We start from the raw sequence: 25,106 nt of genomic DNA on the forward strand, positions 1-25,106 counted from the left end.
ATGATAAGGCCACAGTGTATAACTACAAGCTAACACAATGATAAGTCTACCTTGTATAACTACAAGCTAACACAATGATAAGTGTACCTTGAATACCTACAGGCTAGCACAATGATAAGGCCACCATGTATAACTACAAGCTAGCACAATGATAAGGCCACAGTGTATAACTACAAACTAATACAATGATAAGGCCACTGTGTATAACTACAAGCTAGCACAATACTAAGGCCACCATGTATAACTACAAGCTAGCACAATGATACGGCCACTGTGTATAACCACAAGTTAGCACAATGATAAGGCCACTGTGTATAACTACAAACTAGCACAATGATACGGCCACTATGTACAACTACAAGCTAGCACAATGATAAGGCCACATTGTACAACTACAATTTGCTTATGATAGCAATGTTTAGAAAACAGTCCCTTTAGAATACTGTTCATGGCCCTTGAACTAGCCCTCTATTTCAGCAACAACCTCACAAAGCAACACATCAGTTAAAATAATATTGTAATTAAAACTAAGTTGGCCACACTGCTCAGTAAATGACTGCCAAATGTGACTATAAGCTGCTTCTAAAACAGCCCCTTTTAAATAGCGGTTCATGTTCATGGAACTACACTTGTATGTCAGTAACAACCGCACAATGCAACAAGTTTCAACAAAAACAAAAGTGTAACTTGAGATCTAGAACCCACAGGGATAAAATGCTAGCAGTACTGTACAGCAGTAAGTATAATCAGATAAGAATACAAGTAAACTCTATTATTTACAGTGAGACCTTCAAGCTGCAAATCAAACCGTGTTGAAAGACAGCTGAGCTTGAGCAAATCTTCAAGATTATCAGGTAGTGTCCCACCATACCATTCTTTGCATTGACATGAAACATGAATAGCCACTCAACCAGAGGCACAACTTGTACTTCCTGCAGCCCCCGATAGGCTAACAAGCCTGTCTGTCTTTCACAACCACTACAGCACCAAGAAATGATAGCAAAAATAAAAAGTGTTCCCAGCATTTTAAGAAAAATGTGGGAAAGCACAAAAATTAAAATGTTCTTTCCCAAAGCTCTGAAAAGGACAAGAGAGACAGAGTACAAGCAAAAAGTAAATCTCCTGTATGATCAGTAAAAGTGTTAATCACATCTTACAGATATGAAAAGCAACATGCATGTTTTAGCAAACATTAACGTTTGCCTTAAGAAGTGAACTATTCCACCTTAAATAAAACTAAACTATATACTGCTACATTTAATGTATTGAGGTACTAAAGTTCCACGACTGCTATGAAGGCAACTACTTGTATAACTATTCATATTGAACAGTTTCAACCCTTCATTTGTTTCCTTGAACTGCATACCCATATAACTTTAAAGGTTCATAATGCTGAACCTTGCACATTTGACTCAAAAAACATTATTCAGACCTCATGAATATAACTGCTTGTACCTGCAACCATATTTTCTCCAACTAAAAGAGGTGTTAATAGAAACAGCTAGTAAGGCTGCAAATGTAGAAAAAAAACCCTTGTAGATTTTGTTCAGGACACATTGTTCAGACCTGACATGATTTTAATTGCTTACACATGCAGACTCCTGGTCTCTAACTAAAACTGGTGTTACAGTAATTGGAAAAAAGCTAGCAACTTTGCAAACACAATAAATAAATAAATAAAGAAAGAAAGACATTTTTCATGTTTCTTATACTTTTCTTTTGTTTCTCAATCTTATTTTCCTAAAAGTACCCTTGCCTAGAGCTTAAAGACATTAATCTAGATACCCAACTCTATAACACTAGGGGAAATTATCTTTTAATTCTACATATAACATGATCAATACACTTTTACACCCCTAGCAACCTAAGATCTCAACATTATATTCTTTAGCTTGATTCTTTCTAGCCTTTTTATCTTGTTACAGTCTCAACTGCGGATACATCATAATTAAAAAATGTGCAATCTTTCTGTAATATCACTAGCATACACAGCAGTCACTAATAAAACTCATCCCCACCTCACATTTAAAATACATCTGTCTGCATACTATACAGAACTGTTTTACAATATAATTTGCAATTTACATCATGAATTTTTATACAAATATTAATAAGACAAAAAATATTTTACTTACATTTACTTCTTTAATCTCTTTAGTGCTCTTCAAAGCATTAGTGACAAAGGTGAAAGATTATGCTTTACACGTTACCCACCAGTTTAACACACTCAAAATTCAGGTATTTTTAAGCCACTTCTTGCAGAACCACAGTTCATATGTTTGAACTACATCTAATGTCTAATGGGACTGATAACTTTAAAAGCTCACCCATTTATTCATTAATCTTGTGTTGTTGCTGGTCTTTTTTTAACTTAATCTCCCAGCACTAGTCCCTGGTTTAAGTCCAATGTAATCCTGAGTTTTCTAGTCAGCTTCTTGGCTTTTTTTTTTTTTTTTGCTCAAGCATTTTCCTTTCGAACATGGAAAAGGCTTTACTGAAATAAAAAACTCTCTCTTGTCAGTTGTACATTCTCTGTTTTCATTGGCCTGTTTTTTCATACAAAACTGCCTTTGATCCTCTGGCAAAAACATTGTGAAAACAGCAAGATTACCAGGATTACCAGGCTAGACTTGCTCTTCTTCTGCCAAGTATGCAACAAATAATCATCTCACACAAATACTCTACTGTCCCCAGTTTGTAATATATTTTTAAGGAGCAGCTTTTTTTTTGCTGCTATGAGTGCATCATAAATCTCAGCTGCTTTCTGACGGCCAAACTTGCAGCATATACACAATGTGCCCTTTCAATTAACAAACACTCCCATAAACACCACCCCTGTTGCTCATCTGTACTTTCATTAAATGAATACAGTCTATTTCTTCGAGTTTTTCTGGTGTACAAAAAATGAGTTTTTCTCTGCATGCTCTGTCTCTGACTTTAATATTTTCAGTCAGTCTTCCCTTCATTTCAGACTCTGATTTCTGCAGTTTTATCTGCTCATCTGAGTAACTAGTTAAATATTCTAATTTTCCAGCCTTCTGTCCTTTGCCTTTATATATTCTTCCAGTGAGTCAATTACTTTAAATACTTATGAGCATAAGCTTACATTTGAACTGTTTTCTGCCAAACTCCTGCAAGATTCTTCCCAGGCAAAGATTTTTTCCATCGTTTTCTAGTTGATTTTCACTTATTTTCTCAAATGTCTTATTAGCTGGCTTTCAGGTAGTTTAAGTCCTATCCAGTAACTGAATTTTACCCAAACTGATAACTTTACAGTATTCTTTTAACAATTTCTCAAACACATTGTCAAAGCACTAATCAACCTGTTACTCATTGTACAGTCATTTTATAAGTCCCTTACCTATTTGAATATTGGAGCATTATGCTGGGGCAAGGAAGGTATCCCTTCATTTACTTCTGAAAGAGCTCCCCAATGAGTTTAATTATGGGTAAAAGGACTCTAGGGACCAGAATACGTAATTGGTAAAAAGCAAAAAAATAGTTAATATGGTATACCAGTACTTCATCTGTTTATATTTGAATCTCATCTGCATGCAACAGATAATAATGTTGACCAGTTCTTAACTGTTTCAACAGCTTATAGGTTAGGGCAACTGCAATGGTGATCTTTATAGCCTTGGGATGATTCAGTGCTGGACTCAATCTTTCATTAGAGCCTGTGCTTCTACTTGATACAGCAGTTTATTTTGAGTATTCTTTCAAGGAATCACCCTTTTGTTTGATTGCTTGCATGCTGTGTTGGAGGAAGAAAAAAATTCCTACCCTTAATTCTGTATAAGCTTTCATATAGTAAGCCTTGGTTGTTGATAAGAAGTGAGCTGGGGATATTAAAGTTGGTAAAGTAAATAAATAAATAAATGGATATCTATAAACATGAATGAGTAGTTGTAATTCATCTTTTGTCATTAGTTTGTTTGTGTGAGAATGGTACACTTCTGAGAGAGACAGAGAGAGAGAGAGAGAGATGAAGCTGCCAAAGCTTAGCCAGTCATTACCTGCTAGCATAGCCTAATGGCTAGACCAAACAGAATGATAATGTGAAGGTTCTAGCTTGCAGCATGCATTCCTGCAGCTTTATGCTCCTATGCTTTGACTAGGGGGCCATGCATCCAAAAGCTTCCAATAGATACCATAGTTTGTCTCCTACTTAGGGAGCTTGATGCACTCTCTTTTCTCCCTGTGTATATCTACTTGGGCATTATATTGGAGGAAGGAAGGTCTTCCAGTATTTAATTCTGTGTGAGCTCCATACTGAGCCATAAGCATGGGTACAGACGGGTCTGGGGACCAGCCCTCTTATTTGAAAAAATAAAACAAAACAACAACATTGCAATGTGAATAAATATAAGCATAAATGTGTAGTTTCATTTACTCTGTTGTCAGTCGTCTGTCTGTCTGTGAATCAAACATGCAGGACAGTGAGATGCTTGCCGGTCTCATCTGCTTTAAAATTTTAATAGTTACAGCAACTGCAATCCTAATACAGATGGGTCTAAGTTCAAGTCCTAACCGAAGGACATACACCTTTAGTTCTGTGCTCTTAGGCAGAGACCAGGGCACATGCTTCCAGTAGCTTCTAACTAACAAAGCAGCTCATTTCAGTCCTGGTTCAAGGAGTTTGTTGACGCACTCTCTCTTTCTCCTCAGCTGTCTGATTTCTTGTTTGTGGTTGTGGATAAAAATAGGGTCTGGGGTAAAAAGTTAAAAAGTAAAAAAAACTAAATACAAATACAAATGCAGAGTTGCACCTCCTCTGTTCTCATTGTTGACAAGTCTGATCTGTACAGCCATGCAACGTACTATTATGGATCTCACAAACAAGGACATAGGCAATCTCCAAGCACTTGACCCCACCCAGTTCAGATTCGTCAAGGGCAAATCTTAGGGGTTGAACCTGGTTGACTTCTTTGAGAATGTCATGAAGGCCCTGGATGAGGGAAAGTCAGTACATACAGCTTACCTTGGCCTTTGACACAATCCTCCACTTGGGCATGATCGAAAAGCTAACACAATTTGGCGTAAATCCCTATATTTTCAGGTGGGTGGCCAACTGGCTCACCGACAGGATCCTCAAAGTCAAAATAGACACCTCCACCTCCAATAGCAGACCTGTCACTAGTGGAGTTCCCCAGGGATCTGTCCTGGGACCCTTACTGTTTGGCACCTATTTCTCGAAGGTACAGGCACAAGGCCTGTGGCTGACTGAGTTTGCAGATGAATGTAAGTTGGGTGCTGTCATTGACTCCCCAAACGATATTAACATACTGCAAGAGGGTCTCACAGCAACTAATGACTGGTGCCAAAATCATGGCCTCAAGCTAAATGCAAAAAAATGTGTCATCATACCATCTAGCAAAAATACAACCCCTACTGATTACCACATCACCGGCAACCCCCTAAGCACACAACCTGTGGTGAGAGACCTGGGCACTCAGGTTGATAACAACCTCACATTCAACCATCATGTAGCGGCAGTGGTCAGAAAAGCCTTTTACTTGGTTCATCTCATAAGTAAATAGACTACATCCAGAAAAAAGGAGGTTATTACCTCTCTGTACTCCTCTCTCACTAGACCAATAATTGAGTATAATGCCCCTTTTGGGGTGTACACCTCTCTAAACATCTGCACCAGCTGGAACGGCCACTGAAATACCTCACAAAAGAGAATCCATGGCCTCCAACACCTATCCTATGCAGACAGGCTCAAATCACTACCACTCTACTCAATATACAGATTGCTCAGGAGTGATGGTGTCTCACCTATAAGGCAATCTTGGACCCTGCCCTACTCGAGATGCTCTATATCCGTAAGTCTAACTCCTCACACACTACCCGCTCAAAAGGCCTGAACCTAATATGTGACATTAACAAAACCTAGTTGAGAGACAGGTTGGTCTCCCAGAGGCTGCCCCATCTCTGGAACAGACTTCCCATACCTGTCAAACAGAGCACATCGCTGACACTCTTCAAGTGCACCCTTGATGAGTGGAAGGAAAACCACAAATTCTTCCCAGGAGTTCCACCTGTGTCCCTCACTGACAGGGGCGACAGGTGCTAACTGAAGTTTCCTTTTGGGAAATAAACTCTTGGCTAGGCTTGTAAGGGCCCTAGGGCCATTAGCCTAGTAACTCCTATGATCCTATGAACTATAAACAAACCTAGTTATTGATAACAACGTAAACAACTGTAGCCAGACATAATCACACTATGGAGCCATCTTTGAATATTGGAATAATCAAATGGATTACGAGCTAGAAAGCAACTGATAGTGTTTAAATACAAGAAGTGAACCACAGTCTACTGCCTACATTGACTTCATTCCCAAACTGATACATTAATCTGTTACATCCTTACACAGACATACATAATGTAAATCACAGGCAGGCATCCTATACTAAATGAACAAAAATGTGTGGATTTAAGCAAATACTGTGAACAACCCACAAACAAGAACAGATTATGAAAAAAAAAAATGGAAACATGAGCTTCTTTAAATATGACTATTCTTCCCTGAGAGTTACATCTACTGTCATGGACCCCATTGTGATTGTTTCATGATGAACTGTTCAGCACTTCTTTATGATGCTGTCTCATGGTCTTTGGGTGGTATAGCATTCCTCCTGTCAAAAAAAAAATAACATTCCCAAACATCAGATAATAGTTGTTGTACCTTTCCAAATCTGGGGGCTTCTAATCTTACAAGGAAGACTGGAATTCATTTTTTTTTTATTTTGTTTATTTGCGCCTCTCTTTAGGGACAACATGGGAGCACAGCCTGGTTAAACAACTTCAAGAGTCACGTGGTACGCAAGGAGATGCAGAAGGAGTCAAATCCTATACCCTGGACTATAGGAAGCATCCTGTTAATAGCTAAAAGCCTTGATCCTCTGCAACGACTTACAGACAAAACATAAATTCTCCAGGACTGAATGCAGCCAGCTGGGAATTCATACACTCAGTGACTTACAGATGCTGTTAAAAGACTATCATGGATGCTTGACTGGACTGGAAGCTGAAATTGTGACTTGGTCAACATGACAATACTCCCAAGACAACATAGGTACCTGATGGGAGATAACTACTCAAGGAGTTAAAATGTTTTAAGAACGTGTGGCACTCTTGAATCAGATTTTTGACAAGAATACTAATCCACTAAAGTACATTTTTAAAACTTGAGTCCTGATGTCTTATTTCTTCTGGAGGAGGGCTGGCTGTGCTAGAACATCCTGTAGATAATGGTCAGAAGCACCATAGGTCCTGAAGCTGTAAAATTACCCTGTTCATCTTAAATTTCATCAGTCCTACATCTCACACAATTTGAGGTTTGGGTTAGATAACAATGACCTTTTCATTCACAGTGGAATAACACTGGCAATTTAAAAGTGTCAAGAATAAAGCTACCTACGGCAGTATCAGAAATAAAATTAAAACTACGTTACAAAAAAAACTTCACACAGGAAACTGACAATGTGTGCAGGAAACCTCTATCACTTTTCTTTTCCAGTATGTACAATTACTAATTTCACTATCCTTTGCTGCTCAGACTGGTAGGGACATTCCCTTACCTGGTTTACATTCATATGTGTCACAACACTCTCCAGGTTTTCCAGAAGCCTTAGACACCATAATGTTTAGGTAGCCAGGCTGGCAAACTTTTCTCAGACAACCAGCAGGATTACAGACACATCGGCTTGGCAGTGGGCAGCATTCTCCAGGAGGAGCATACCCTTCAATAAGGATAGAGTCTTCTGGACATCGGGGAGAAAACTGGACTTCACAGCGGGCCTTGGAGCAGTCAGGCTTTTCCTCTGGAAATAAGAAAAAATGCACAGTTAAGTCTTCAAAATCAGTGGTTACTTAATTTCAAATCCTTCTAGTTTTGACATACGACTATCAGAAATTATGTGCAATTTTACTTTGTTTCTCACTCCCACAAAGTTATAGTAAATCAGGTACTTAAAAGACTAAATGGCTTAATGCTCTTTCTCATACACAAGACACTCGTACACAGCCATCAAACTAGGAATATTCTACGGATTTGAAAAGGAGCCACTAAGAGTTCACCAGGCAACATTTGGATGATACAAGTACTAATCTTTTTTTTTGCCTTCTTTTTTGTTTCACAAGCCATTTCCCTAGCATGCTGGTCTCTTTTTTAATGAAATAACATTTACCAGAATCACAGCACCCTTACAAAACATAACAAACTACATGACCTAGGCAGAAAGATAATCACAATGCTGAAAAACTCTTACAATCTTGGTTCAAGCATTCAGGAAGCCATTACGCTATGGCAATGATACTCATATGACTAAAGGTCAAATCCAGAGGTAAAAACCTACCTAATGAAACTGTAAAACAGGAGGCTCCAAAATGAAGGATATGCATTCTGGCTGTGGAGTGCATTAGAAGCATTTAAAAATCTCTTCAGTTTTTATATTTTAAAATAAAGAAATGTAAAGTGCCTTTAAGTAACACAATGGACATCCTGACAAAAGTATTATTCATTGAAAAACATTACTGTTAATTAAATATTCCCGATGTCAAAATGTCTGTAATGTGACAACTTTGTGTTCACTTTCCCTTCTCATGTACATGGTGACTTTCTTGAGTATCCATACCCCCCCCCCCCCAAAAAAAAAAGATACTACTTGCTTCCAAAGCAAACATATTTCCAGTACTACACTTCAAAAAAGCAGACTGTGGAAAATCACACTGCAAAGTAAAATAAATAAATAAATAAACCCTACATATAGCCAAGACGTGAAACATCTGCCCCAGAACTGCATCATGTTAAGCCCTTATCAGCCACACTCCTGCAAGTTCAAGTGTGTCAGGTGAAAAGTGAGTTAGTTTTAAACATCTTACTTCCATATAAATTTATTGTTTTTTGTGAAAGCAGCCACTGCATACAATGAACTTGTATATAATGTGGAAATATAATGTGGCATCTCATGCCTTTGATCTGTAAAAGGTACTTTCTCACTAATGGGGCAACTGTAGAAACAATAAAATTACACCTCGGTATATATGCATGCACACTATCTATTGTCATGCACCTCTCCAAATGGGAAATAATCATTTTACTGGGACAAATAATCACAAACTGTTAAGGAAACTCAACTTTGTCTAGGAAAATGTTCTTTCCAAAGTTACCTATAAGTTTCACACTTTTTTCAAGATTCAGACATTAACTTCTGCCACACTCACTAGCAATTTACAGCATAAACTCTGGCCAATACACGATTTACATTCCTTATATGATTCTACTGACTGGACAGTCTTATGCTTGGTCAGGCAGCAATACAGGATATTTGATAAGTATGTGGTATAATTCACAGAAAGGAAGGGATTAGACTTATTAAAAGGTCAAAACAGGTCAGCTACAAGTTTGTAACAGTGTAACAGGTTTTTCTGAGTGTTTAGTTTAGTGTCACACACTGTTTAAATGGGGCTGGAGAGGGGGAAAAAGAGCAAGCAACATTGCAGCATTCTGACTTCTTACCTTCCGGAGATACAAACTGCCTATGACTGTTGCTTTAGTTAATGGTAATTAAATTAATGGTAATTAAAGGTGCTGTAAGAAGTAAGGTTTCTGGGTGACTTGGGGACCTTTAAGTTATCACGACACTGATTCAGCCTTCAGTTACCTGAGTAAGTGTACAACTCTCTAGTACAATGGTAGAGGCTAAGCTTCAACACACCTTAGCACTGCCTAAGCTGAAAAAGAAAAACAGGCAAATTGGCACCTTTGGAGTCAGGCACCTCAGTGCTCAAGTTGCCCATTAGAAATAAAGACAATACTGAAGAGTGTGCATCAAAGATGACTTACCTGGGAAAGGCCTGATCAGTTTAAGGAGCCCAAGTCTCCTAGCTATCACACGTGACCAGGAAAAGATCATAAGACAATATCAAAAGAAGCCTAGTGACCTACCTGAATGACTGAACTATAGAACAGCTGATGGGCCATCATGGACTGGTGACTGAACAGTTAAAACAAAACCTTGAAGCTGGCACCTTATTCCTATCCAAACCTTACCAAATAACATTTCAAGAACATTGCTGACAAAGACTTGCCGTTACCTGTTGCTTAGGAAGAAAAAAGTTTTATTTGGGAGGAATCCCAACACATCTGCATCTTGCCTACTCCATGTAAGTTACTACCACAAGGAAATTTAAAGGAATATGGTAGCTTTGGTACATGCATGCCATTTAGCAGACTGCTTTGCCAGAGGCTGCTCAATCCATGACATCAGCTCATTTCAAAAGCAGAAAATAAGAAAGAAAAGTGAAGAGTTATAAGAAAACTACTTAATTTGGTAAGTTTATTACTATCCGTAAGTCAAAGACTGCATGGCCCATCAGCCCAAGCAGTGCAAATGACTAGAACCTGTATATCAGAATCCCATTTGATCTGCCACAGAAAGCATACAGTGGAAACTTTTCTCTTTGCACAGTCTAGAGACTCAGACACTTAATGAGACTTCTCAGTCATGTTATTGACATTGGGTGATTTGGTTACCTGCAAGACTACTGCAGGTTACATTTTAGAATTTCTTACTTTATTGCTTTATATAATGTTAGGAACATCACCTATTTATAGGCATGGTTACAAGCTTTACACTGTTATTTAGTTAAACATAGACATATACCTTATGTAGTACAATTACGAACAGCTATTAAATAGTTATATACATTATGTGTAGTGTAATTACTGACAGCTATTAAACAGTTATATACATTATGTAGTGCAATTATTGACGGCTATTATATAGATACTTTTTTTTCTGTTAATCAGTGATAGACTGCTAACTACACTAGGTGGACCAACCAGTGTGTAACACAATAATATCTTGCGGCAAATTAAAATGGTTAAATATCTCTGTGTCAGCAGTAAATATTTAAACATCCTGCAAGTGGTGCAGTTTTTACAGGTACATTCCAAAGGGAAAAGCTGACACTGTTTTCTTGCAAAAAAACAGAAGTGACCTGTATTCACGCCGTGCGTCTGCTGAGCTATCAGGCAAGGTATAAATCAAGAAGCTCTGTGAGAACTTGAATAAGCATGCTACAAATGGCAGATGAGTGGCAGGCATACCTATGACATCAAAAGGAATACTGTACTGGTTACAGTATGTGGCCCCAGTAGGGAAAGGACATCCCAACCTCCTTCACCTCTCTGTTTCAGCTGGTGGAGGCAATTAACAAGAATATTACATTACCTCATGGGGGACTATACATCATTCTTGTGGAATTTTAGAAACAGACAGTCCTTAAGGAAAGTAAAATAAAAAACACAGAAGATGCTGAGGAAACTGATCAGTAAAGAGGGTCCACTGGACTTCTGGAGAATTCTAAGCCCACAGAAGCCAAGTTTAACACACTTCTCCACAGTACACTGGACTTGTTGATGCTATCCTATTTGCCAATTTGCAGAAAAGAGTGAAGGATATGGCAGTAATGTTATGCTCGCTGAAGGATTACCATAGCATTCTCAGTTTTTGTTAACACCATTCTTAGACTTCTACGCAGTGAAGACCAGACCAACTATCTTATCTGCAGATAAAACCCCAGGATGTGTTGTCACATAATCTGGTGGGACAGCCTGAATTTAAGACTGAGGGCTTCTTGTGTGTCTTCCAAAGTTGTTTTCATGAAAAGGAGGGTGCATGCCAGTAAGTGCTGGAAAGGGAAGTGATTGGACTTAAGTGATGTATGAAAAATGGAAGTTATGTCTTATCGTAATGTTCCATCTGAGTTTTTCATCTTCTTTCATTCATCACTGATTGGTTCAGTTCTGAACTCTTGGAACCGAGTCGACCTATTACCAAGCTCGCGTCAGCCAAAAGAACTCTCGAGCCAAGTCTCTACCTAGAATGCCCTTCTCCCTGTTACCTCAGATCAAGTTTGCTAAGAAAAGAAGTAAAGCCAAGGCCACCTCTACGCAAGTACCCTAGTGCACCACTTAGACCCAAAGTATCCCCCAGGAGCCTTTGGTGGGGGAAGGAGAGTGGGAAGTGATGAATAAAAGAAGATGAACAACACAGATGAAACATTATGATAAGACATAACTTCTTTATCTGGTGTTGTTAATCTTCTTTCCATTCACCATTGATGGGACAGAATCCCAAGCTACCTTGAGGTCCATGGGCGGCCCTTATGGAAGAACATTCCTGAGTACCATTGAGCCGAAGGCAGCTCTCCCCCTGGAGACTGGGTCCAATTTGTAATTATTGATAAAGGTATGAGGCTTATCCCAAGTAGCTGCTGCCCAGATGTCATCCATGGATGCCCTGGAATGGAAAGCTATAGAAGTTGCCATAGATCTAATGCAGTGGGCTTTAACTTTTGGCATGGATTCATTATGGAGAGAATAGGTGACACGTATGCAGTATCTTAGCAATTTTGATAATGTAACTTTGGAAACAGCCTCTCCCATTTTGGGTCTCGAAAAGGAGATGAAAAGCTGTTCCGATTTACGGATAGGTTTGGTCCTGTCTAGGTAAAACCTTAATTGTCTATGTACGTCTAAAGTGTGAAGGCAATACTCTCCCCTCTATTGGCAAAATTCGGGAAGAACACTGGTAGATCAATAGACTGGTTAACAGAGAATTCAGAAACAACTCTGGGAAGAAAAGATGGGTTCATTCGAAGTGACACTCTGTCTTTGTGAAAGACCAGCTAGGGCCTCTTGGAACACAATGCCTGCAGTTCCGAAACTCTTCTGGCAGAGGTAATGGCAACCAGGAACAAAGATTTCCAAGACAAAAACTTTAGGTCACACTTAGCTGCAGGCTCAAAGGGCTTTTGAGTCAAGGACATTAGAACTAAAGTAAGGTTCCATGGTACTACAGGCTGTCTTAAAGGAGGCCTAAGATGAGATGTCCTTTAGAGGAACGCATTGCAAAGACTTAACGAAATAAGAGGGGTGCCATCTATACCATTGTGGAAGTTGGAAATTGCCACTAGATGTACATGTACTGTAGAGGTAGAAGCTCAGTTATCAAAAAACTTAGCCAAATATTGAAGCACTGCAGCAACTGGAGCCGAATACGGGTCTAGCATGTTATCCTTGGACCAAATGGAAAACCTTTTCCATTTATCCTGATACAGTCTTCTTGGTGGATGGTTTGTGAGAGGCCAGAATGATGTCTGAAACAGGTGAGGAGAGATTAGTCTGCCTGGCGACTAGCAAAAGTGGAGAAACTAAGCTGTCAGCTTGAGAGTGGACAGGTTCAGGTGACTCAACTCTTGGGGGTGAGTGATCAGATCTGGCAGAGGGTCCAGAATCCATGGTGGGAATACTAGGTGAGGCCGAACAAAGGGGAAACAAACTTGTCGAGGCCAGAATGGGGCTATGAGGATCACCTTGCATCTCAACCGAAGAGCTTTCTTTAGAAATTGTGGGATCAGAGGAATGGGAGGATAGACGTAGAGAAGTCCCGTGGGCCAATCGTGGATCAGAGCATCACTCAGTGACTCCCCCTCTGGGGGAAGTAGGGTGAAGTAGCTGCTGCACTTGGTGTTTAATGGGGAAGCGAAAAGATCGCAGCAAGGCTGGCCCCAGTGGCTGAAGATTACAGACGCCACCTTGGGGTTGAGGGACCACTCGTGGGGCATGAGGATGCATCTGCTCACTTTGTCTGCAATCACGTTGGAGCTCGCCGGGATATGCATTGCTATCAGAAAGCGGTTGGAAGCTATCGCCCACTGCCAGATTCTCATGGCTTCTTGACACAGGGGGTAGGACTTGGTTCCTCCTTGCTTGTTTATGTACCAGACCACTGACATATTGTCTGATTGGATTGCAACTGTCCTGGAGGGGAGAGCCACATGGAGTGCCTGCAATGCTAAAAGCACAGCTCTCAGTTCTAGGACACTGATATACAGATGGGCCTCTGAGGTGGACCATGTGACTTGGAGAGTCTTTCCCTGAAAATGCTCCCCCCACCCAATATGGGAAGCATCCGTGGTCACAATGGCTCTGGGCTGGGAGGGTTGAAAGAGTCGGCTCCAAAGATCTTCGTCTGGCCTCATCCATCAAAACAGATCCTGCTTGCAGGAGTTGGTTATTTGAATCTTGTAATCCAGGAAATGACAGTTTGGAAACCATTGACACAAAAGAAGCCACTGAAGAATTTGCATATGAAGCTTTGCTAGAGGCACTATTGGAATTGATGCAGCCATAGAACCCAGAGCTTGGAGAACTTGTCTTGCAGGGACTAGTGTTTGAGAAAGAATCACTCATATTTGAAGCCTCAATTGGTGGAGCCTGTGAAGAGGGAGTGACACCAGACAAGACCGGGTATGGAACACTGCTCCAATGAACTCTATTTGTTGAGTTTATAGGTTCATACGTTGGTACTAGGCTATCAGCCCTAGGGCCTATACAAGCCTAGCCATAACAATTCCCTGGCTATTTCTTCCCACATTATTTACTTTCCTGGACCCCTGTCTAGCAGGGCGACTGACGTGATCCCTGGGATGAATTTCCTTTCTCCCATCCAATCATCAAGGTTGCTCTTGAAGAGGTCCAAAGAGGCACTCTGCTTGACATGTATGGGCAATTTATTCCAGAGTCTGGGGAGTCCCTGGGTCAGGAACCTATCCCTCCAGCATGTTTTGTTTATTGTGATGACAAGGTTTAGATCCCTGGAGCGTGTAGCTCTGAGGGATTGGGATTTCTTTAAGTGTAGCATGTCCAACAGCTCTGGGTTTGACATAGCCTTGTATGTTAAGCAGAGATCGCTTCTGAGTAGACGATATGCGACAGAGTATAGCTGGAGTTTTTTAAGGCGGTCAGCGTAGGGCATCTGCTTTAGGCCTGGATAAGGTTCGATTTCTCCCAATGTATCGCTATTCCCAACAATTTTGACAGAGAGAGAGAGAGAGACAGAGAGTGTGTTGTAGGGCAGTTACCAGAAGATGCTTGGTGGGGGCAGTAAGGAGCTAGTCATCTAGACATGGAAACACCCGGAATCCTTTAAGTCTCAAGTGAGCTGTTACCACTGCCATGCATTTCGTGAACACTCTGGGGACAGTAGAGAGACTAAACGGGAGGGCACGGAATTGGTAATGGCTGACTCCTAGACGGAAGTGAAGCAGACTCCTGGAGCATTTGTGCATCTTGATGTGGTAATACATGTCCCGAAGATCTATAGAGCACATCCAATCGCCTTCTCTTAAAAAGGGAAGGCTGGACTGAACCGTGACCATCCGGAATTTGGTTTGGGTGACAGACTTGTTTAAGCTGCTGAGATCCAAAATGGTTCTCCAGTCCCCTGTATTTTTTGGCACCAAAAAGAATCTCGAGTAAAATGCAGATCCACGCTGGTCTGGCGGGACTGGTTGGATGACTCTTTTTTTGAGACTGCTTTATAACCTCTGAAGCTGCTGCTTCCCTTTAACTGGGTGGCACGTCGGGAAGTTTCCTCGGAAAATTGGTTGGCAAGAAAGGGGAATGGTGTAACCTCTGGTGATAATTTTCTGCACCCAACGACTGGTGGTGATAGAGATCCAGGCAGCTTGGTGCAGAGAGAAATGACCCCCAACTGCTTCCAGAGGTAAGCAATCGGGCTGCCCCTCAGGAGCGCTGATAAGGTTGTCCAGAGAAAGAGTCTCTGGAGTCTAGGTTATGAGGACCCCCTCTGCCTCTATAGGGGCATCTTCCAGAATTGTTGCCCCTTCTGCCTCTGGGAGTATTATTACCACGTCTGGCATGGACAGGACCCTGAGATTTCTTATACCACATTTTCCCACTCCTCTGATTCCTGGAGAAGGTACGTTGAGGGTTGGAAAATCGTAAGTCTACAGCAGACAAAGTTTTTCTATCTTGCTTGCACCTGGCTAGTGTGTCCTTCACTTTGGAGGTGAATAGGGATGAAGCTTTGATGGAAGCATTCAGAAAGAAAGACTTGAAGGGATCTGTGAGGTCACAGATGTGCATCCAGGCTTAACGTCTCATAACAACGTCTGAACCTACTGCTCTAGCAGCCCCTTCAGTCACATGTGAGAGCAATCTCATGGACGAGTTGGATATTCATTCCAGGGTTGCTAGCTGTGAGGCCACTTTGTCCCTGACCTCGTCAGACAACTGTCCTGTGAGTGTCCCAGAGAGTTCGGAGATCAGGTCCCTCTGGAGCCTCGTAAAATGTGACAAATAATTCAGGGACCGTATAGTCCCTGATGCAAAAACACGCTTCCCAAGTCTGTCCACCGCCCGAGACTCCCAGTTGGGTGGGTGAACAGCGGGACTTTCCTCAGCCAAGTCCTTCTTCATGTCCACCGCCATCACCATAGCATCAACTGGTAACTCTTTGGACCAATGCGGATTCTCAGCAGGAGGGGACAGAACTTTGTCTAGTCTCTGGGGAATCACCTCAATGGAATCCGGGATCTTCCACGCTCGCTGCACGACGAGCTGGACGAGTTCGTCGGCAGGTGGGGTCACCCAGGAGGTAGATGGCCAGGCATGAAAAGCCTGCAGGAACACGGACTCATCAGACGAAGAATTGGAGGGCTTCCAGTCACCTCTCTGTTTTAACATTTCCAAGATGTCTCTGATGGAGACATCATCAGGAGGTGACCGTGGGGACCCTTCACCATCATTATAATCCAGGTCTTCCATTAAGGACTCCTCAGGTGAGTCCATATGCTTCCTTGCACATCTTCTTTTGAAGGGGCTCCTCAGTGGGGGTCTCTGAGGAGGACTCGGAAGAGTGGGTACCTTGAACAGGGGTGTCCTGCGGCTTCTCTGCCCAGTGTCCCGGGGGGAGTCTGTGGCAGCTGCAGCTCAGGGGGGAGAAAACAGGGATTCCAACATCATAGGAGTGCTACCAGAAGCAAGAACCCTCTCCATCGTGCGGAGGGCAGGCCCGCCTGAAGAGGGATGGGAGCCTGGAACAAGAAAGACAACCTCTGGACCGGGTTCACACCCCGCTCTGATGAACCCACCCCCACGAACGGAGCCTCAAGCAAGATCAGCACGGACGCAGCCAATGAAGGGACCGAGGAGAAAGTCGGTACCGTACCGCGGGCCGAAGTGCCCATACCCCAATACCCAGATTGAGGAAGGACTGGTTCAGCAGAAACCGAAGACCAAAGGGATAAACTCAGAGCCAGAGTGAGGGGAACCGTAGGCACTGAGGCAGTGGGTTCCAAGAAGGATGTTGGAAAAGAAGGCTTCAGAACTGAAATGGTCGAAGGAGGAGTGTAAGATGGAGCCCGTAGATAAGGTAGCTCAAGTCCAGCATGGATGGGTTTTAGAAAGTGATGGAATCCCCCTGGCTACCAACAGCTGGTCCACAAGACGCACCACGTAATGTTCCAAAAGGCTCCTGGTGGATCTAGTGGATACTGCAGACTGGGAGTCAGGACTTTTCAAGAAATGAGCTATAAGCTTGGCCCAGAAAAGGGTCTACTGAGGGAGTGTATCGGGTCCATGTTGCAATGTCTACCGGCACCGAAGTCTCTAATTTCGAGACCGGAAGCAAAGGGGTTAGATCCAGTGAGGTCAGTACAACGCTTGGTGCCAAAGTGGCACTCGGGAATAGAAATGGTCAGTTCCACAACGGAAATCGAAGTCGAAATAGAAGGTGTGCCCTGAGCCGAAGTAGCTACAGGTGCCAAAGTCGAAATAGGCGTAGTAGGACCTATGGTCGGTGCCGGAGGTAGGGTCTGTGCCAATACAGGCGTCGGTATTGAAGGTTTTGAAATGGTCGGAGCTGAGGATGGCGGAGCCGAAGAGGCAGATTTATGCTCCAATGATAACTTGGGGACTTTAGATTTCCCAGATTTGTTCTGATCATCCGATGGTGAAGATGGAACTGAATGGGATCTCTTTTTGTTCTTAGAAGGAGGGGTTGAGACCTCCATCGCAGAAATGGCCTCTGAGAAGGGAGACTTGAGTAAACCCCCCTTCAGAATGAGTTTATTTTTGCGCTCATTAAGAGTGTGTTGGCTGAAACATTGACAAATATCACATGGAGGTTGCACCGAAAGGTGGGCCACTCCCAAACAGTATACACAATCATAATGCAAGTCACTGTTAGGTAACTTGCCCTTACAAGAAGTACAATGCTTAAAGCCAGAGCTTTTTATCCGTCATTTTGGCAGGAAAGCCACCACCACTAACTGTATAATCCAACAATAATAGAGTCACTCGGAGTCACTCAGATCAAAAACACAACAAATCACCAGAAAATAACCAATCTTACAACACACTGAATTTGAGAAGAGAGGGAAAAACCTGAAAAAAGGCTAACAGGTTAGGGAAGAGAAAGCTATGGTATAAAGAAATACCACAAGGGTAAGGCAGAAAGGCCGTACCAACAATGATACTTAAGTTTACCAATGGTAAGAATGGGTAGAGTGGAAAATCTGCAGTTAGAACAAAGAAGAGACACTAGAAATACTAAATGTTTAGTAAAACATGAAGATATCGCAAACTTTTACACAAGAATCAAAAAAGATTTTACTTAGCTGAGAGCTTGGCTGAAACGTGGCTCTAAGGCTACATGGCAAACGAGATCTGAGGTAACAGGGAGAAGGGCATTCTGGGTAGAGACTTAGCTTGAGAGTTTTTTTGGCTGACGCGAGCTTGGTAATAAGCTGACTCTGTTCCAAGGGCTCAGAACCAAACCCATCAGTGATGAATGGAAAGAAGATTAACAACATCAGATCTAGTTTTAAGAACAGAGTATTGCTGCAATGTGATAAGAGGGCCATGCCAGAGCTAAGCATCCTTCTTAAGAAAAGGGCGCAGAGACTTTTGATGCAAGCAGCCACTAAGATATTGGCTATGTGAAGCAGCTCAGGCAAATCTTTAGCTTTCTGTCTCTAAACGATATGGGGAAGAAAGGGCAGTTAAACTTCAAGGGGGAGGGGTTGCTCTATTGTAGACCCAATAAATACCAGCAAAGCCATAGCTTAATATTATGGTCAGCTAGACCACGACTGGACTGTTCCCATCAACAATCAATGGGATTTGTGGAACTATACAAGAAGTTTAGATCTCTCCCAAATAAGGAACATCATGTTATTCACTCCAGTTTACAAATGGAAATTAGGAATGCTATGCAGGTATTCCCTTCTGGGGAAACTCATGTCACTGATGATGTCATGATGGAATCATAAACTGCTGAAGGTCCATCTCTCAGTTCCAATAACTAGATTAATGACCATGCAGAAGGAGAGACAACCATCTTTAAGAAGACCTCTCTAATAACCATTCAAACTAAACTGAGTAAGTATCCCTTACTTGGGTGAGGATCTCTTAGTGACTAACAGTTACAGGTCTTAACCTTAACCATTGCTGCAAAACAAAACTCCACCTATCCTGCTAATACTACTACTACAAACTTGACTAAGGACTTGCAACTATTGCTTTGCAAGCTCACTAGCTCACTGCAATTACAGTTTGTCAAAAGTGACACAAACTGTGACTGTATCAGAACAATGACTATTCTGTTACAGAGGGCAAAGTATAATCCTGACCCTGCTGTTTCAATATTATCCGATTCTGAAAATGCATTCATCTCCATCAGTGGGAGTTCTTGGGGGAGGTGCCTTGATGGCATATTCAGTAACAAGACCAGCTCAAGGATTGCTCAGATGTAATACAAGTGTTTAAGGACAATAGATCCCTTTCAGAGCTGCAGCTGAATTTCATAAAGCCAGAATCATTTTCAGAAACTTCCTCAGCCTTGTCACTTATGAAATCTGGGCTCACCTTCCATTTCCATGCAGTAATGGGTCACTGAAGTACTATGGTATCCAATTGCAATCCTCCTTCATACAATATTAGACATTAGCTACAAACAACTTTAGGAGGAAACACTGATGGTACAGGACCACATACAGCACCTGTCTACCTTGCTGCAGACCACTGCACTAAGTTTTAACCTCATATCTTTTACATGGTACGCACCATCCTGATTCCTGCATCCTAGGTCGGAAGGGTGGGCCAGTGGTTAAGGTGTTTGCCTTACAAAGACAAGGTGCAGGGTTTGAGTCTCACAGGGGATAATTGGCTAGGCTTACAATGGCTCGCATATGCTTGCAAGGGCAGTTAGCCTAGTACTAACCTATGAACCTATAAATATGATTAAGGAAAACGCAAAAACTGGGAAATTAATTAAAATGGGAAATGAGGAAAAGAGGAACTGCTTGTCTTTACCTTACGTCAGCAGTTCTGAGCACCTATCACAGACTGCAGTTTAGGGAGTAGACTGTTAAATAACTCTTTCCTCAAGAGCATGACTTCCTAATTATCTCTCATTTGTACACTGAATATCAGGTGTTAAAAATGGGCAGAAAGTTAAAGAATTAGAGGGATTCTATCCCAGTAAGGAACCACCCTAAAGTCTTGATAGGAGTGGCCAGGTGTGGACAGATGCACAGCAAAGAATGGAAAATTAAACAATGCAGGAAAAAGTGGACAATAGAAAAGATGGACCAGGCTAAGAAGGAATACTGTTGGGCTAAAAAGAGCCTCAAAAAGGAGTTGTGATAGCAAAGAACAGGGCAACAGAGGCAGTCTACCAGCTTCTGGAAAGTGACTCAATAGCTGGAACAAAGAAACTATATCAAGTTGCAAGACAAAAACAGAAATATTAAGAATATAGTCAGACACCCTTCCTAAGGGATGCCTTAACTACCTTCTCACCTGACTGCAAGACATCAAAGGCAGATTGAAGGAGTACTTCCAGCACCTTCTGAATGAAGAAAACCCCTCAGAAACTACATTTCCTGAGACACAGCCGGCAATGAGAGAAGAAGAGGAACCCACCATAGAAGAAGTAAGAACAGCACTTAGGAAAAGGAAGTCAGGGAAAGCAGCAGGCTCAGATGAGGTCACAACACATATGATGAAGATGGTGAGTGAGACAGGACAGAGATGGCTCCTGAGGGTACTCACAGCAGTCTGGAGAAAAGAGCATCCCAGATGACTGGAGAATAACCATACCTGTGGCAGAGTACAAGAACAAAGGGGACATCCACAACTGTGGGCAGTAGACAGACATTAAGCTCTTGTCAAACTGCATGAAAGTTCAGGAGAGTGTGACTGATAAATGGATATGCAGAGTAGTAGAAAGTAAGATGGGAAATGAGCAGTTCGGATTCACATCAGGATGCAGCACAACTGACCTGGTGTTTGCAGTGAGACAGATAGTTAAGAAGAAGCTAGAGATGAGGAAAAAGTCCAACTGGGCATTCCTAAACTTGGAGAAAGCATACAAGTTCCCAAGAAAGCAGTACTGCAGTGGTTCAAAGTCCCAGAAACATTAGTAGAATTACTGCAGGCTATGTACAAGGACCCAATGACAGGGGACAGATAAACAAAGTTGCTGTATACAGCTGATCTGGCATTAAGAGGAAGACTCTGAGCAAGAACTTCAACAAAGGATAGTGGAATGGAATACAAAACTAAAGGCACATGGGATGAAACTATGTACAGATAAAACAGTGGTAAGGGAAGAAAACTGAAAATCAGAAGAAGCTGAGAATTGAGATAGAAGGGAAGATGGTGGAACAGGTTAACAGCTTCAGGTTTCTGGGAGAGGTGGTTGAGAAGCGAAGTCTGAATGGAGAGGTCACAGAATCAGAGGGAATGCATCTAACTGGCATAGAGTGTCAGGTGTAGTGAATGACAGAAGAATGCCAAAGAAACTGAAAAGTAAGGTGTACACAGAAACCTGGGCAGTAAAGGCAGAGCAGATCAGGATGCTAGAGGTGATGGAAATGAAGTGCCCAAGAAGAGGAGTAGGATGCATACTGTAGGACAGATGAAGAAATTAGGACATACGAGAAAAGCCAAAAGAACTCCAACTGCACAAAAATCAAAGAGATCAGATTAGGGTGGTTTGAACACATGCAGAAAAGCAAAAGACAATCTGGTGAAGAAGATTTGGGACAGACAGTAAGAAGGTAAGAGGAAACTAGGGCATCCAGCAAAGAGGTGGATGGATTGCATGAAAGAAGATCTGCGACAACCAGGCATGAGTGTCGAAGAAGGCAGCAGTGTGACACTGAATCAAAAAAGATGGCAACAGTTAATACGACACCCCCACACACTGCAAAAAATGCATAAAATTCCTACTTTTGATTTATTTTTAAAACCTAAGGGACATTTCAAAGCACATCTGGTGCTTAATGCTTCCTACAAACAACAACATACCAGGTAAGGACAACACCTCTGGCTATTAAAGCATCTCACACATAACAGTATGCAAGGCAATGACAGCACCCAAGGCCATTAAAGTATCCCACATACAGTAGTATACAAGGTAAATGACAGCACCCATGGCCATTAAAGCATCCCACATACAGTAGTATACCAGGTAATGACAGCAGCTATGGCCATTAAAGCATCTCAAATACATAAGTATATAGCAGGTAACGACAGCACCTATAGACATTAAAGTACCAACATACTGCAATATACCAGGTAATGACAGCACCTACGGACATTAAACTATTCCACATACAGCAGTATACCAGTAAATGACAGCACCTATGGACAGTAAAGTATCGCACATACAGCAGTATACCAGGGAATTACAGCACCTATGGACATTAAAGTATCCCACATACAGCAGTATATCCAGTAATGGCAAAGTACAGTTGTGTACACTTACCATAAATGTAGATGTTCTTCGTGTTTCAATGTTGCAGTCATCACATTTGGGTAGATTCCCAAAGCTGAAGAAATGGGTGGAGGCAGTCAAGGAAACTAAGGGCTGGTAGGACGGCCTACAAGACTGCAGAGGCAAACCCTGCCCTGGAGTTAGAGAAGAGAGGCAGGTGGTAATGCTTGGTAAAAGTGTGAACAGATGTCCAGGTAGCAGCCTCCAGGATGTCCCTGATGGGAACTCCTCTTAGGAAAGCTGCAGAGGTGGCAGCAGCTCTGGTGGAGTGTGTCCTGACCCCCTTGGGGGAGGCTTTCCATGCTGTTTATAGCAGAAATGGATGCAGTGTATTATCCATTTGGAAATAGTTTGCTTGGAGATGACTTTGTCTTCTGCCCCTGTAGCAAAGCTAACCAGCAATTGATCAGACTTTCTGAAGGATTTAGCCCTGTCCAGACAGAATCTGAGCTGTCTGTGCACATCTAGAGTGAAGAATCCTTTCCCCTTGTTCTGGGGATTAGGAAAGAAGGTGGGCAAATGAATGGATTGGTTGAGAGCCACACTGGACACCACTTTGGGCTTGAATGATGGGTTAGTTCTGAGGAATACCCTGTCTGCATTGAAGATGATGAAGGGTTCCACAGCCATGAGTGCTTGCAGCTCAGAGACTCTTCTGGCTGAAGTGATAGCCAGAAGGAATGCTGTCTTCCAGGAGAGACATTTTAGCTCTGCAAAAGAAGCTGGTTCAAAAAGGGGCAGGGTGAGCTTTTCCAAGACAAAGTTAAGGTCCCAAGATGGTGTTGGTGCCCTTCTGGGGGGCCTCAAGTTGCTAGCTCCTCTTAGGAACTGTTTGGTCAAAGGATGTGAGAAAATGGGCTGCTCAGTGGGAAAATGAGTAGAAATAGCAGAGGCATGATTTTTTATATAGGAGAAAGAGAGACCACTGTGTAGTAGGTCAGCTAAGTAATCCAGGATGAGAGGGATGGAGGGTTGAGCCGTATTGGCTCCCTTAGCCTGGATCCAGGTGTAGAACCTTTTCCATTTATCTGCATAAGACTTTCTGATGCTAGGGCATCTGGCCTCATGGATAACATCCAAAACCTGTTTACTGAGGATGGCAGATTGGTCCGGGGTTAAGGAATAAGCCAAGCTGCCAAATTGAGTGTCTGCAATTTGGGATGCATGAATTCCCCTTCCCTCTGGGTCAGGAGATTTGGAATTTGAGGAAGATGTCATGGAGGCAGTGGGGACAGGCTGCACAGCAAGGGGTACCAGTGTTGTCGGAGCCAGTCTGGAGCTATAAGAATGGTCCTTGGTTTTTCCTCTCTTATTTTGTGCAGTACCCTGGGGATGAGAAGTAGGGGAGGAAAGGCATAGACTGACCCAGGGGAAGGACAGGGCATCCACTTTCCAAGCCATGCAGTGATGCTCCCTGGTGCAGAATTTGCTGAGCTGATGGTTGGTGTGGGAGGCAAAGAGGTCGACCTTTGGGGTTCCCCATTTCTGAGTTATTAGGGTGAAGGTACTTCTGTTGAGTTGTCACTCATGTGGGTCCAGAAAGTTTCTGCTTAATTGGTCTGCCAGAGAGTTTAGAGAGCTTGGTAGGAATTGTGCTATCAAGTGTAGCTGCATAGAGGAGGCTGTGAGCCAAAGGGCCATGGCCAGCCTGCATACAGGGTAGGAGTGAGTCCCTCCCTGCTTGTTGATGTACCACATCACAGTGGTGGTGTCTGTTTTATATCAGGAGAATCCCTGGAGAGAGAAGGGGTTTGAAAGCTATCAAGGTGTGCTGCATAGCCATCATTTCTTTTTGAATGATGTGCAGAGGGATTTCCTGAGGGTTCCATTGGTCCTGTATGCACCTGCCATCCATGTTGTGGGAGCATGCTGTTGCCCACCAAAGAAATTCTTTTCTGAGGCAAGGAATTATAGGTAGAAGAGTTTCCTGGTCTTGAGAGTGTTGACACCAAAGGATCTTTAGGTACCACTGAAATTTCCTCATATGCAGTCTGGCACATGGAATGAGTAGAATGCAGGAGGCCATGAACCCCAGAGCTTGCAGGATCTTCCTTGCAGATAGATGGAGCCTGGTTGATAGTTGAGAGAAGTAGGTTGTCAGGAAAATTTGTTTCTCTGGTGTAAGGAATGCCATCTGGGATGCTATGTCCACACTTGCTCCCAGGAAGATTATCCTTTGGGTGGGCACCTGTTTGGATTTCTTTTTGTTGATTGTGTACCCTAAGGAGGCTAGTAGGATCTTTACAAAGGCCAGGTGCTTAAGCAGCTTTTCCTGGCTGAGTGCTTGAATAAGCCAGTCGTCTAAGTATGGGTAAATTTGAATATGTCTTTGTCTGCAAAAGGCAATGGCCAGAGCGAGACATTTTGTGAAAACTCTAGGGGCAGTGGATAAGCCAAAGGGAAGTGCTGAGATCCTGCCCTGAAGCGGAGCTATTTCCT

General features: G+C 42.4%; 1 protein-coding gene across 2 annotated transcripts in view; it reads right to left on the minus strand.

The window, feature by feature from the left end:
• CRIM1 (cysteine rich transmembrane BMP regulator 1) overlaps positions 1 to 25,106 on the minus strand; it is a 1,731,222-nt gene that overhangs the window by 901,322 nt on the left and 804,794 nt on the right. For both annotated transcript variants that reach the window (XM_044058922.1, XM_044058913.1), the window contains exon 3: positions 7,587 to 7,829. In XM_044058922.1, the coding sequence (XP_043914857.1) occupies positions 7,587 to 7,829 (243 nt within the window). The remainder of the gene's footprint in view (positions 1 to 7,586; positions 7,830 to 25,106) is intronic.

This window comes from Protopterus annectens, chromosome 1.part2 (assembly GCF_019279795.1).
Source record: "Protopterus annectens isolate FY-2018-M chromosome 1.part2, PAN1.0, whole genome shotgun sequence".
Lineage (NCBI taxonomy): Eukaryota > Metazoa > Chordata > Ceratodontiformes > Protopteridae > Protopterus > Protopterus annectens.